The following is a 15284-nucleotide window of genomic DNA, read 5'->3' as shown; positions in this document are numbered from 1 at the left end:
GCCTGCTAAGTGGGAGAGCATAGTCTGTGACTGTGTCCTGCTTCCATGAAGCAGCAAACAAGGCAGAAATGGACGCTCTGGTCCTCACAGGCTTGGTATCCTACATCACCCCGATTCGTCCATCCAACAAATACCCACTAAGCAAGCCTGTCCCCTGAACCCTGTTAGGCTGGGAAGGTGAGAAATGCTCATGGTCCCTTGTCCTCAGGGTCCTTAGTGTCCACAAAGGAGGCATGCATGAAGTGCGGAATTATGGTGGAAATGCACAAATGCTTTTCCTGGGAGAGCTGCACCTTGGGTGGAAATTGTTAGGGAAAGGTCCTTGAAGAAGACAACATTAACTATAAGACCTGAAGCTGGCCATGGTGGCACACATCTGCCTCCATAGCGTCGTGAGAGATGTGGGAAAGCAGAAGTTGGGGACCAGCTAGGAGGGCCAGTCGGAAGTGCTGGCTTGGCTGAAGTCGTGGGGCTGGGGAGAGGTGGCTGGCACTGAGGAATGACATGGGCCAAGGGGATGGGACCCGAGAATGGAGTCCTTGGTGGGTTCTTTCCTCAAGGGCCCTCTCCGTTTAGATTAAGAAACCAAGGGACACACATAGGAAGGCCGGCTTCTCCCAGACCCAATATACTCCAGCATGTGCCTGGGGTGGCAACTACACTGGGTATGGTGGATGGATCCCCTCAAAACAGCCTTAATGGGAGACATACAACAGCCCCGGGGGTGGGGTGGGGGACGACATGTGCCTGGCAGTCATAGCCCTAGGGGATGGCATGTGTTTGCTGTGGCTGCAGACTCCACTCACGTCTGCAGCCGCTCTTATTGCTGGCAGCCACCTAAGCCTCGCAGAGCCTAAAAAGGGCGTACCGCCATCCCCACCACACATATTAATGACGTGTCTATGGGTGAGAGATTTCTGCGCCCCCGACACCATTTCTATATCCGGCACAGCATTGTGGCAGACAATAAATCTACCCTGTTAATCACACCTCCGGCTTGTTATAGCTGCCATAAAAGCCGTGAGCAGCTGGGAAAGCCATGAGGTGATGTCAAGTCCAGCACGCTAAGCAGAAAGAAAAGGGTTTCCCAGGCATGGTGAGCCTCCTTCCCCACCAGTGCCGCAGGCAGCTACCCCTGGCCTCTCACTTCAGAGCAGATAAGCCACTATGCTTTCCTCTCAAGGGCTACCCTCGACCCCCTCCAGACGCCCCCCTCCCCCCAAGAGACAGCAAATGTCCTGCTCATCTGCCCATGGTCTAAGTCCACAGCAGGTCCTGGAGATGGCTCACACAGTGAAGTGCTCCCACACCAGCATAAGGAAGGAAGGTTCCTGACAACTGTGTCAGGAGCTGGGCATGGTGGCGTGCACCTGCAACCCCAGAGCTGAGGACGCAGAGACAGGATCCTGGACCTTGCTGACCAGCCAATCCTATCAAAGAAGTGAGTGCTAGGTTCAGTGGGAGAGAGAAACAGAGGTAGACACCCACTGTCATCCACCAGCGCCCACAGGCTTGTTTCACATTCTAGAGAACCAAGGAGCAGGAAAGCTCTTTGACCCATTTTCTACGTTATTATATGTCTGGCTGTGGCATACCTCTGTCCTCTAAAGTAGACCCCAAGGATTTTGGTAATTATAGACATGGATGACTTCATGCGTTGGAAGCAAAGGCATGAGACGGCAGATAGGGAATGTATGAAATTCTCACACACAGAAGGAACATTTCCTAGCATCTAATCCTGGCTGACTCAAAGAGTCAGCTTTGGGTTGGTGTAGGGTCCTGAGGAGCCTCCGTGATTCCCAGGACAAGCAGCCTGGGCACACAGTTCCACTTGAAAATAAGGAAAAGAGCCAGCAGGTTGGCTGAGTGGGTAAAGGCATCCACTGTCAAGCCTGCTGCCCCGAGTTCCATCCCTGGGACTTGCACACGGTGGAAGGTGTGAAAGGACTTCCCCAAGCCGTTCTCGGAGCTTCACACACTTACAGTGCCACACACGTTCACACTCAGGCCCAGACACTCAGCGCACACAGGGTAAGCAAATACACGAATGTGATCTTAGAAGAGAAAGACGAATTGGATCCTTACCTTCCCGTATCTGGATGCAAACGTCCCTGTGAGCAGGGAGTGGAAGATAATGATTGTCTCGTCCAGGTCCCAGACGAACACGCGCTGTGATGGAAGAGAGGGAGGAAAGACGGAGTCGTCTATGTCTACTTCATGTCTACAGGTTCCGGTCCTCTTGGAGAACTCTGTAGACAGGGGACCCACACCGTGCCCCGAGCCGCCGCTGAACCCCATTTGTGAGTATACCATCATGGCTGATTTTGGGACTCTCACTAGCCACACCTGGGCTGGAACCAAGGGTCTTCATCTAAAAACCCAAAAAGGGCTCACTCAAAAGCTTCCCTCAAAAATTCAAGCCAACACATGAAGAGACCTTAGGACGCTCTTCACAGTGAGAGATAACACCAAGTTAACTCACTGTTTGCTGTAAGCCAGGCACTTCTGTTTCTGTTTGTAGCAAATTTGACTCTGCAATTCTAAATAACACAGGGGAAGCGTTCCTCACGGACTTGCCAACATTTGACAATTTCCTTGGACTTGTGTTGGTATCTTCCATTTTTACGCATGGAGGTGTCACCTTTCTTCCCCAGTCTGAGGCAGAGGAGCAAGTGGGCAAGAAAGGGCTGAGGCGACCCCACTTTGTCTGCCTCTGCTCTCACGTGCCATTGATTTTCCTTCTTCATTGTCAGTGTGAGCAAACCACTCTGCATGTTTAGTTCTACATGTACAGTTCTACAACTGTAAGTGTGTTCTACACAGGGCTCTAATAAAGACTATTATGTGTATGATGTGTGTGTAGGCACGTGTGCTACCCTGTGTGTGTGTGTGTGTGTGTGTGTGTGTGTGTGTGTGTGTGTGTGTGTATGTGTGTCTGTATGTCTGTATGTCTGTGTATATCTGTGTGTATGTTTGTATGTGTTTCTGTGTTTCTGTGTGTGGATCTGTGGTTTGTTTTGTGTGTGTGTGTGTTTAGTTTTACAACCCTAAATGTCTTCTACACATAGGCTTTTAAAAAGACTATTATTATATATGTATGATATGTGTGTAGGCATGTGTGCCACTGTGTGTGTGTGTATCTGTGTATATCTGTATGTATGTCTATGTGTGTCTGTGTCTCTGTGTGTGTACATCTATGTATATGTTTGTGTTTGTGTGTGTTTGTATGTATGTCTCTGTGTGTGTCTGTAGGTCTGTGTGTATCCATATGCATGCCTGTGTGTATTTCTGTGTCTGTGTGTATGGATCTGTGTCTGTTTGTGTGTGTGTGTGTGTGCATCTATGTATGTGGTTGTGTGTATGTATCTCTGTGTGTGTCTTTCTATGTCTACGTGTGTGTTTGTGTGTATGTATCTGTGTGTGTGTGTGTGTCTGTGTCATTGTGTGTGTGTCTGTATTCTCTCCTTCTATGGTTCCAGGGACCCAGCTCTGGTCATCAGGCTTGCCCACAGTGCCTTTACTCACTGAGCTTTCCTGCAGAGCCTAATTTGCTGACTTTAAATGTTGATAACTAGGAGCTATATTAATTCCTAAATTATTGTTCACTGTAGAGAGAAGTAAGATATTTCTCCAACCTCATAACTCCAGATCCACTTTGAGGAGAACATGTCCACTATCAATGTCAAGTGTCTCTTTGTCCATCTTTCTTTCCCCTGCATGCACCCTGATAAAATCATCTCAGCATGGTCCCAGTGAGTCCCACCTGCTTGGTAGCACTGACTCCCCATCTCTATTGGAGCTTGCTGATTGCTTCTGTTTTCTCTTTCTTGTAATGTGCCTTCATGGTCACCTCACATTTAGTCACTGCCCATTTCCACCCATGCACAGCATCTTCAGAGATGGGGAGTGTGGGCAGGATTGTCCCTGGGCTCCCTAAGAGCAGTGTCCTCAGAAGTCCACCTTGTGCATCTCTGAGCTGGATCTACTGTCCCCTAGATTTCAAGTCTCTTCCCACTCCCACTTTTTTTTAACCCGAGCACATCCTTAGGTTGTTTTTTCTGAAGGGATGTGTGGAGGGTAACTTCCCCAAATTCTTGCAAGATTATTATTCATATTTTCTCTGGACACTCAATACTCCTTAGAAAACAATGTTCTCCGTCTCTTGGGCACCACCCCTTCACTATCCTCTGGTGCCTAGAGTCATAGATAACAGAGCTGGTGTTTTGCTGGCCCCGTCCTTGTAGATCTGACTTTTCCCACTCACTTCGTGCTTGTATGTGGTGCACACACACAGAGGCCGGAGGTCAACACCAGGTGTCTTCCTCTATCACTTCTTTTTTGAGTTAGGATGGCTCACTGATCATGCAGCTTCCCGATTGGCTAGACTGACTGCTTGACCACCCCCTAGGATCTTCCTGCACGAGGGTTACACAAGTGCACAGCCACCCTCGGGCTTTTAAGTGGCTGCTGGAGCTTGCACAGCGAGCACTCTATGCTCTATCCTGTTTAGTTTTCATTTTCAAACTGACCCGACCTAGATCCAATCCCCTGGGAAGAGGGAACCTCAGCTGAAGAATTGCCTTTATGAGACCTTCGTGTGGCCATCTCTGTGAGAGATTGTCTTGATTGTGAACTGATGTAAGCGAGCCCCACCCACCATGGGTGGCACCATCCCTAAGCAGGTGGGCTTGGGCTGTATAAGGGAGGTTGAGGAGGAGCCAGTGAGCCAGCCAGGAGGAGGTGTTTCTCCGTGCTTTCCACCCCTGGCTCCTGCTTTGCGTCCCTGACCTGACTTCCCTCAGTGTGAAGTGAAAGACAAATGACCCCCTTCATCATGGTCCCAAAGCCCAGCCATCTCTGAGCCATCTCTTCAGCCTGGAGTGTGTTTGTTACTCTCCCCCTACCCCCAGGCAGTGTTTCTCTGTGTAACCCAGGCTTTCCTGGAACTCATTCTGTGGACCAGGCTGGACTCAAACTTAGAGATCTGCCTGCCTCTGCCTCCTGAGTGCTGGGATGAAAGGTGCCACAACTGCCTGGCTTCTTTTCTTTTTCTTTTCTGTTCTTTAAATGTGCATTAGTATTTTGCCTGCATAACTCTGTGTGTGAGTGTGGCATATCCCTTGAACTACAGTTACAGACAGTTATGAACTGCCATGTGGGTACTGGGAATTGAGCCTGGGTCCTCTGGAAGAGTAGCTAGTGCTCTTAACTGCTGAGCCATCTCTCTAGCAACAAGTGTATTTCTTATTATGGGCCATATAGACCATATAAAAAAGTCAGGAAAGCATCCCTTTTGAGGAGGCATTTTGTAGTTCAATATGCCTGATCTTAATCCAGTTGAACTCAATGTCTTGAATCAATTTAACTCAGAAGTTTTCATTACAGAATTAAAAAGCAGTTTTCGAATGTCTCCAGGTCCACTGCAGGCTCCCATAGCTCACTGAGCTTTCTCTCAAGCAGTCCTAAGTTCATCTTCTCGCCTCCCTGACCTTCAGCCTAAGGTCCCTAGCGGGTGAGCTCCTGGGGACATTTTGCAGGTCTCTCTATCCATGGCTACTACAGCTTGTGCCTGAGTGGATCCCTAGCCACCCCAGATAGATCTGAGATTTAAACTTGGGGTCTCAAAGAAAGCTGCAGTCTCATGTCTGGGGCCTGTTTGTGGCCAAGTGGCATGAGGGGAGGAGATAGAGATGAACCCAAAGCTACCCCAGGACTTGGCTTCAGGGGAGCTGAGGGGAAGCTGGAGTGGGCTGCGGGGTACTGTACCAGGCAGGGCTGTTGAAAATGCACAGTGTGGGTCTTCTAGCTTCTTCACCACATGAGGAGAGAGGCCTAACAGTTTCCTTGTTCCACTTTGCAGGCTGGCCCTATCCCGTCTCTGATGCTCCACCATCCTGCTCTCCACCACCCTTCCGTTCCAAGAGGGCTCTGCATCCTTTGTACATACTCTTGCTATCAGCCAGCTCAAGCTGGTTGCTGGCACCTGTAGCCCAAGGGTTTCATCTAACACATGCTCAGAACTTCCACTTCAGCACCGGCCTCTCTCCTGGGGGTCTGCCCTTCAGGAAACTGCCAGAGACCTAAGAGGTGTGAATGAGCCTGCTGACATTAAACTCAGGAGCCAAGCAGTGCTCACACCTCGGTGCCCGCCCGTTCTCACCCGGAGAAGCAGGTGTTTCCAGAATAATATTGCCCTGCGAACCCCACTTCCATGCTTCAGTGCTCCCACCCTCTCTTCAGTGGCGTGGAAGAATGTCTCTCTCCACACCCACTGTTTTCATCAAGAGCAGAAGCTACGGCTAGTGCAGAGATCTCCAGAAGGGCGTATTAGCACCCGCCTGTGTTACTTCTGCATGTTTGAGCTGTTGGGGACATGCAGGAATTCGGGAGAGAGGGAGGCCACAGACACCAGGAGCCTGGGTGTTCCCAGTTCAGTGAGAACGGTAGCTTTAAGACTGAGGGGAAGCCAGGCACAATGGTGCTTGTCTATAATCCCTGCACTGGGGATGCTGGAGGGTAGGCGAAAGGATTTGAAGCTTGAGGTCAGCCTGGGCTACGTAGCAGGACCCTGTCTCAAACCCCACCCCTTCTAAAATAACAGAAGCAGAGTCCTGTATACACATTGGGAAACTGAGGCAGGAGGGACACAGGCCAGCCTGGGAGACACAGCTGGATACAGTAGCGTCCCTTTGGACTGGAAGCTGTTTGGGAGGCTGAGGTAGGAGGATGGTTTGAGCTCAGGACTTTGAGGCCGTCCTGGGCAACAGAGTGAAAGCCCATCTCAGAGTGAAGGGGGTGGGGCCTGCCTGCGGGAGGGGAGGCAGAATGCCCAGGCTGAGGGTGGTTCGCCCTGGCAGAGACCTAGAGTGTGTTGTTTATTGATGACTAGCAGAGTGAGGTCCACAAGGACAGCATTTTCCAGGATAGAACAGCAAAGCCACAAGCCACCGTTAAATCTGCACCGGTGGCATGGGTGATACCAGGTGGCTCAGTAGTGAGTGCTCCTGGCCTGGGTCCCCCCCCCCCCAACCCCCCAGTTCTTCTGGTAAGTGTATCCTCATCTCCCTCCCCATAGGGTGTCAATGAAGCGGCAGGTCTAACACTTAAGCTGGGCTTCGGTGTGACCTTGGGTTGAGTGGTGTTGGGTTCTCTGCCTGTTCCTTGGTGGGACAGCACAGTCCCTTGACAGTCCCTTGATAGTTCCCTGGGTTTGCATTTCTTTAATCCTTGGTTTCGTGTGTGTGTGTGTGTGTGTGTGTGTGTGTGTGTGTGTGTGCATATGTGTGTGCAGATGTGTGTTCATGCATGTGATAAAGATAGCAAAGTCAAGTTTTTTTCCCACTTTTTTTCCTCAACCTTACCTTTTTGAGATAGGACTTCCCATTGAATTTGGAGGTCACTGATTGGCTAGAATATACGGTCACCAAATACCAGGGATCTCCGGCTTCTGCCCTGAGCCTGCCCCGCCCCCAGGTATGGCTTATAACATGGATGCTGGGGATGTAAACTCAGGCCCTTGTGTAGAGAGCTTTTCACTGGCTGGGACATCCCTCCAGCCTCCTCTTGGTTGTTGCAGCCTGGTCTCCATTTCCCTCTTATCCTGTAGGTTCTGTGGTTTTTCTTTTTGCCACCAGACGCTGGTGGCTGATGCTCCAATGTCCTTATGCTCAACAGGGAGGTTTGTGGCTACTGCAGAGTCTGGCACCAGTTGGGCAGCTGGCCTTTCACTGAGCGTGTAGGGTTCAGTGCTGAGGACGATGGCAGTGACCAAGCTCTGCCCTGAGACTACACAAACACTGTGACACTTCTGGGAGCCCGGCTGGGGCTCAGTAACAAAATGGGTTTCTACCAGTCTATTGGATGGAAATGCAGGGTCAAAGACTTTAAGGAATGACAAAGATGCTCATGAAGTCTGAGTCTGTGGCTGTTCTGTGACATGTCCAGGAAGGCAGACAAAAGTGTCACAGTGTGGTTGACATGCTGGGCACAAATCCCATCTTTCCTGATGCTACTCAAGCCCTAGAGCACAGGACAGCTAACAAGTAGAGCAGGGTAGACCCTTGAACTTGCTTGCTTCCCTGTGTACACTTGGGTCTATCTCAAGGGCACTTCTGAGGCCTATGTCCCCTGCCTTCCTCTTCTATGCAGGCTGGTTCAGGGAAGATGCTCACATGTGACAAATGCCAGCATGCTCCCCAGGCCAGCCTCCTCGGCTCTGGCTGCACACTGGGACCACTGGGGCCTGGAGTCCCCATATCAGGCAGTGTGACCAAGCGGGCCCGGCATGCAGCTCAAGTATAAATGTCCCTTCCAGTTCTGCAGGTGCTTCTGTCCCCAGCCTCGGAACAGGGACATCCCTGCCTGAGCTGCTAGGCCACACTGAGGATGTAGACCTTGGGCTGGTCCCAGGTTGGGACAAGTTGGGCTTCCTAAACTGTCCCCACCTAGTCACTTGGTCTGGTGTCCCCATAGGACACTTTGTAAATAGGACTCCAGTTGAAAATCCTGCCCATTATCACGTAACCAGGGGCTCTCAGGGTGTAGCCCCTTTGGGGTTCAGCAGCTTAAGGGGCCTGTTATACATCTACTTCTCTGGCTCAGGACCTATGGGATTAGAGCCTCTGAGAGGGTCCCATGGTTCCCCTCCCCCCACCCAGGGGATTCAGATGCCACTGAGATATGAGAAGTATGGTCCATGCTGACTCTCAGTCTGTCTGTCCTTCCCCAGCTTAGTCCCCCAGCAGGACTCTATACAGTCAACCCAATTCTTTTAGGTTTCTCCCAGAGCTCTGTCACTGGGTTGTGTTTAGAAAGTACAACTGACCAAAGGCTTGGAGAGCCTCAGCCAAGATTCAGGCTACAGACATAGATCAGTTTCTCCCCCCACGAGACACCCCCTAGTTACCTCGATTTCATTGTCTCCTGCTGGGGAAGGGTCACTATTTCTCTTTGACCGGCCCCGTAGCTTCCCATCCGAGGCTCGATGTGGCCTCTCTGTGTCACCCTCCTTTGCTGGTGTGGAGGGTCCGTTGTGTGTGTTGTAGTCTCCTGGGGAGAGACAAGGATGGTATAAAGGTCAGATGCTTGGCCTGGTGTCTCTTCCAGGGAAATATCGCACCATTCCTATCATCATGCAACCCCCAGAGGAGACCCTAAAGAGCCCCAGAGGTCAAGATTAAACCGCTGCTCACTGCCATCCATACCATGGTGACTTTCTTCCAGCCAATAGATATGAAGCCCTGTTTCAGGTTCTGGATCCTGTCTAGAGGATCAAGTGCTTTAAAAACTCCAGCAAAGGCAGGGAGTGTAACTCAACTGGTAAAATGCCTGTTGTGTAGGCCCAAGGACTCGAGTTCGATTCCAGAGGGCGATCCCAATGCTAGGGAGACAGAGATAGACAGATCTGGCTCAGGGATGCCTGTGACTACTCCAGCCTAATTGGTGAGCTCCAGGCCAGTGAGAGACGTTGTCTCAAAGGAAACGAACAACCCTTTTGAGAGTGACACTGAGACTATCATCTGGTTTCTACACACAAACATGTCTGTGCACGTAAGGTGTTGGGTGGTGGTAGGGGTGTTACGTGAGCGGTCTGTGAGGGAAGGGGCATCTGCTTAAAGATCTGGAAGAAGTGAAGGAGGACGGGTCTGACTACTGTGAGTGGCCCGTGCGGATGGCTTGAAGACTCCTCCGTGGACAGAAGGATGAAAATGTAAGCCCAAAGGGAGGTGAGCTTCCACAATTCAACTCCACGTTCATGCTTTGGGGGCTTGATCCCCAGAGTGGTAATGGTGGGACTTTTTAAGGGTCCTCACATCAACTGGGACACACTCTGAAAGGTCTGTGGTCCCTTCAGACTGTAAGCTAGATAGATCTCTCTCTCTCTCTTTTTTTTTTTTTAAGTCACAAGTCTTTGGGATCACATTATGGCAATGTAGAATATAACCCAATACCTAGTTTCTAATGTAGAATATAGCCTAATACCCAGAGGCGCGTGGATATGTATGGCTTAGAGGTCACTGAACTTGCCTCAGGTCCTTACAAATTAGCGGCAAGATCCAAGTGCTGGGCCTGTCCTCATCAGCAGTGTTAGAACTGCAGACCCTCTTGGACCCTCAGAGAACATCCTGCCCCCATTTTTTCACAAAAACAGTTTTAGCTTTTAACTTTATCCTGCAGAAACCAGCTCCCTTCCAGCTCTCAGGGAGGGAGGGTCTGTGGGAGGGGGCCGGGGGGGGGTCTGTGGGAGGGAGGGTCTGTGGGAGGGGGTCGGGGGGTCTGTGGGAGGGAGGGTCTGTGGGAGGGGGTTGGGGGCCGGGGGGTCTGTGGGAGGGAGGGTCGGTGGGAGGGAGGGTAGGCTTTGACTAAATGCATTTGGGAATGGGTTGAGTTCTGTCTCCTATTTTCCCCTAAAATCCAAGGGACTCAACTTTGTTTCTTTACTATCTATAGAGCTCCTTAGCGACTAAGGGACACAGGAGAGAGGAAACCCAGTGTCATGGCAGGGATAGAAGGGCCTCCTCCCACCAGCCAGCACCGGACCCTAGCACAGAGTCAGAAACAGCTTTCTTCAGGAGGAAGAGTTTCTTCTAAGCTCAGATACTTGATCAAAGTAGAAAGAGCAGACATCGTAGCTGACCCTGGAGGTACTGATGTAACCTCAGCTACATGGGAGGCTGAGGCAGGGGGATTAAAAGTTCAAGATGGTCCTGAGCTACAGAGTGAGTTCAAGGCCAGCAACTTGGTGAGACTTTCTTTAAAAATAAAAAGCGAAAAAGAAGGCTGGGCTGTAAACACTTGCCTAGCAGGCTCGAGGCCCAGGGTTCCTGCCCCACTACTGAGAATCAGCAGACATCACGTGGTGATACTGTCTCGTGGGTGTCTGCAGATCTGTTGAAGCTGCGCAGTTTTACTTTGGTCTGTTACAACAAACCCAGCATGGATTGGGTGACTAAACAATACAAGCATATTCTTTAAAATTCTCTTGGGCCGGAGAGATGGCTCATCAGTTAAGAGCACTGTCTGCTCTTCCAGAGGTCCTGAGTTCAAATCCCAGCAACCACATGGTGGCTCACAACCATCTGTAATGGGATCTGATGCCCTCTTCTGGTGTGTCTGAAGACAGTGACAGTGTACTGATATACATAAAATAAATAATTAATAACCCCCCCCCCCCCCCCCGCTGTGTGTAAGCCAGACATTCCAAGGTTAAGATGGCAGCAGGTTCATTTCCTGGTGAAGTTGCTGGGCTTGTCAGTGGGTAGGGTTTTGTTGTTGTTTTTGTTTGTTCATTTGTTTTGTTTTCCTTGAGACAGGGTTTCTCTGTGTAACAGCCTTGGCTGTCCTGGAACTCTCTTTGTAGATCAGGCTGGCCTCGAATTTACAAGATCCAGCTGCCCCTGCCTCCCGAACACTTCAATTAAAGGCATGTACTACCGTGCCCAGCTCATGGGTGGGTTTTTGCCGTGTCTTCCACAGTTGAGGGATTAGCTTTCTTACCTGTTCTTACAGGAATATTAACCACATTCCTAAAGGCTCCATCCTCATGGTTTCATCACTCCCTAAAGCACCACCTCCAAGCTCCGCCCACCTCCAAACTCCACCCACCTCTGAGCTCCACCCCACCTCTAAGCTCTGCCCATTGAAAACATTCAGAAGCTAGATGTGGTTGATTGTAGCGTGTGTGTGTGTGTGTGTGTGTGTGTGTGTGTGTGTGTGTGTGTGTGTGTGTGTGTATCTCTCTCTCTCTCTCTCTCTCTCTCTGTCTGTTTCTACTTGATTGGAAGGTTTTGAAATGTTAAAAGCACTTCTGCACCCTTCAGCTTGCAAATATCATAAATTATATAAATTGAATTCCAATTTAAAACCAATTTTTGCATCTTTAGGATAAAGACTCAATCCATGAACGCTTAGTCTTGGCTTACTATTGCTTTCTTTAGCAGTATCGTCTCTGTTTATGAAGTGTGTGGCCTGGGTTTTCTTCTCATGGCCTTGTCCAGTTTCGGCTTCCTGCTTATGACCTCAGAGGGTATCTCAGGAAATATCCAACTTTAATTTTCATAGAAATTTGTGTAGAGCCAGCGGTTCTTACTAAAAATGTTCAGTAGGATTAACTAGCAAAGCCATCTGGGGGTGGTTTTGTTGTTGTTGTTGTTGTCATTGTTGTTGTTTTGTGACTTCTGCTTTCCTTTGAGCCATGGTCTCGTGCAGTGCAAGCTGGAGCATACTTCATTATCCAGCCAAGGGTGACTTTGAACTCCTGATCCTCCTGCCTCCAGCTCCCAGCACTGACATTATACACATGATCACTACACCTGGTTCTGTGATGGAGCCCAGTGCCTCCTGCGCACCAACAGTGTCAGCTCTGTTCATCGTCACTACCTCCGCCGCAACTGCCGCAGCCGCCGCTGCTGCCACCACACCACCACCACCACCACCGTTTGCTCAATGGCTACATGGCTGTGTAGGGAACCACTTGCTTCTTGAGTTAAGCTGGGAGTTTCTGTCTTAATGGGATCCACATTTTATCTAAGTTATTAACTCAGGCACAATCACAATGACATCACCTCTCTCTTTTGTGGTCCCCCCTCTAATCTGTCCCCCCCATCTCTTATTTCTGTGCCTCTGCTTACTTTGTCCCTTTTGAGAGTTTCTTAAGATAGATGAGGTCTTGGGGCTGGAGAGATGGCTTGGCAGTTAAGAGCACTGGTTGCTCTTCCAGAGGACCCGGGTTCAATTTCCAGCACCCACAGGGCAGCTCACAACCATCTGTGACTCCAGTTCCGGGCGGTCTCATGTCCTCCTCTGGCCCCCAGGGGCTCAGCGCACATGTGGTGCACAGACAAATAAAAGCAACACTCATACCTCCAAAATTAAAATGAATAGATAATTTTTAAAAATTTAAAAAATGAAGGGTTCTGTTTGTAACCCCCTTTCTTCCTTTCTAACAACCACGTTATTTCCCTTTGCAGTTTTAATGACAGTCCGCAAACTTTTGATATGTTGTGTTTTTATTTCATTCAGTTCAAAGTACTTTTAAATGTCCTTTTGATTCTTTGACCTCCAGGTTGCATAGGTGCATTTTTTTGAGATTCCAAATGTTTGAGAAATTTCCAGAAGTGCTTGCCACTTATTAGTGATTTAATTCCTCCGCCATCTCTGTCTTGGATGCGGCTGAGTTGGAGCCTAGAGCGTGAGTCTGATCCAGAGCGCGAGTCTGTCTCGGACTGCCCTGCGTGCTGCCAGCGGGAACACACTGCTGCTGGTGTGCTGTTCAGACTGCCTGTTATCACAGCCTTTCCCTTCCATTCCACATTCCCAGTTTTCTTCTCCGGAGACACTGACCACAGCCGGTTGCTCTGCGTTTTTCCAGGAACTTCCTATGTAAACATGGATGCCAACCTATGCTTCTATTTAAGAAAATTCTGGGGACACATCTCACACAGAGTTTTGTTGTTTTCTTTTTCTTTTTCCATGAGGGTGAGGCAAGAAACAGTCTCACTCTGTGGTTCAACCTGGCCAGGAACTTAGTATGCAACTCAGGCTAGCCTTGAACTCATGGCAATCCTCCTGTGGTTCTTTTACTTCTCTTCACCTATGACAGCAGTTCAAAAAGGGCGGGGCTTAGACAGACATCATTGTATGATGTCCCTGAACTCCTTTTTCAGAGCTGCATACTATGCTGCTGGTGGGTGTGCCACTGTTTTCCTAACTCAGATTCTTCTAAGCACTACTATGTTGCTTGTAGTCTTTGCTTTGATATTAACTGCAGTAAGGATTCCTTTTCTCAAGTGTTTATGTATTTATGGGAGTTATCTTTAGGATGAATTCCTAGTTGGGGAATAGTTGGGCTAAAGGGTGCATGCGCTTCTAACTTCGTTACATATTATCTGATTGCACAGAAAACCTTAAATCTCTTCTTGAGAACTTAACATTCTCTTATTGGCTGAGGGATGTGGTTTAAGAAGTTAAAAAAACAACCTTCCAACTTTTTTTTGAGTACAACAGAGCACATTAAACCCCAGGAAAGAAGTTCTGGCCAGGCGTGTCTGTTCTCTTGGGTCTGGGCAGGTGTTTAGACCCTGCTCTGTGCAGCAGGCTGCCCAGAGTCCTCTGCACACTGTTGGCTTTTGCACAGATGTTGACAGCTGTTAGAGCAGCGTGTCTTTCAGTGTGGCCAGGAAGAGGAAAGTGTTAGAGACCATTTCTCGGCAAGGCTGAGAGCCCGTGGGATCTGTCAATCAAACTACCGGAGCAGCTGGGAAACACAAGTGCCTTCGATGGTTTCAAAAGTGGACTTTCGTGGAAAACACTAAAAGCCTACATGTGTGTACATACGTGTGTACGTGTGTGTGTGTGTGTGTGTGCACATGTGCTAAATGTTCTTGTGCAACAGACACTGGGGAAAAGGGGCTAGGCACCCCAGTTAAAGTTTACAGTTATTGATGCAATTAGGTTAAAAACTTTTTTAAATTTATTATTTTTTTGTACATGAACGTTTTGCTTGTATGTATGCCTGTGCACCATATGAGTGCTGGGTACCCTTGGAGGTCAGAAGAGGGCATCAGATCTCCTGGGACCAATGATTGTGAGCCACCATGTAGGTGAGGGAGATGAACTCAAGTCCTCTAAAGAGCAGCCAATGCTCTTAACCACTGAGCCATCTCTCCAGCCCCCTGATGCCATTAACATTTATGTGAGCCTGTGAGACACAGGAAAAGTCACCCTAACCTTTTATTGTTATACCTGAGGCCAAGGGATAAGTGACCTGGGGGGATGTGGAAAGGACACTTCAGAGACATGATGAGTCCTGTGTTTGCTCCTGATGGGACCCAGAGATGACTTTGCCATATAACCCGAATCCTCAGGAAGGGCGACATATGTGTCAGGCTCACCCTTGAACTCTGGGTCCACTAGCCCATCTTCCCACTGGGAGCTCTTCTCCACCCCGACTTCCCACCAGCCCCCGGTTCCTCTCCTTTGTTGAAGCCAGTGCTCGGAGAAGCAGAGTGCCAACGATAGTCCAGGATCAGGAAGAGAAGTTTCCTAGACTTCATGTTCTTTCTCGAAAGAAAATGATTTGAAGTTGCTAAGCGAGAAGGACTGTGTGTTCGGTAAATACTCAGGAGGAGACTATGGAGATTAAGGAGTCAGTCAAGCCCCACGCTCCCTTGAAAGCTGACTTCAAAATACTTGGCCAGGTGTCTCCATTTGTCTTCAGGACAGGGGTGGGGAGCTCTCCCGGGAAGGGATGTGCAGATCTGGATGCACAGACACACCAAGAGCCC

At 49.4% G+C, this 15284-nt stretch overlaps 1 protein-coding gene and 1 long non-coding RNA gene across 5 annotated transcripts in view; one reads left to right on the top strand and one right to left on the bottom strand.

The window, feature by feature from the left end:
• Eya2 (EYA transcriptional coactivator and phosphatase 2) overlaps window positions 1–15284 on the bottom strand; it is a 176700-nt gene that overhangs the window by 38006 nt on the left and 123410 nt on the right. For all 4 annotated transcript variants that reach the window (NM_001271963.1, NM_001271962.1, NM_010165.3 and 1 more), the window contains 2 exons: window positions 8906–9048; window positions 2086–2169 (listed from right to left, as the gene is read on the bottom strand). In NM_001271963.1, coding sequence (NP_001258892.1) covers window positions 2086–2169; window positions 8906–9048 — 227 coding nt within the window. The remainder of the gene's footprint in view (window positions 1–2085; window positions 2170–8905; window positions 9049–15284) is intronic.
• On the top strand, window positions 2166–6125 carry Gm29993. The gene is made up of 2 exons (XR_375224.3): window positions 2166–2300; window positions 5861–6125. It is a non-coding gene; the product is annotated as a predicted gene, 29993 (long non-coding RNA).

The sequence above is a fragment of the Mus musculus genome, chromosome 2 (assembly GCF_000001635.26).
Source record: "Mus musculus strain C57BL/6J chromosome 2, GRCm38.p6 C57BL/6J".
NCBI classification, from domain to species: domain Eukaryota; kingdom Metazoa; phylum Chordata; class Mammalia; order Rodentia; family Muridae; genus Mus; species Mus musculus.
The sequence above is the reverse complement of the archived record's forward strand: the minus strand, read 5'-3'. Positions and strand labels throughout refer to the sequence as shown.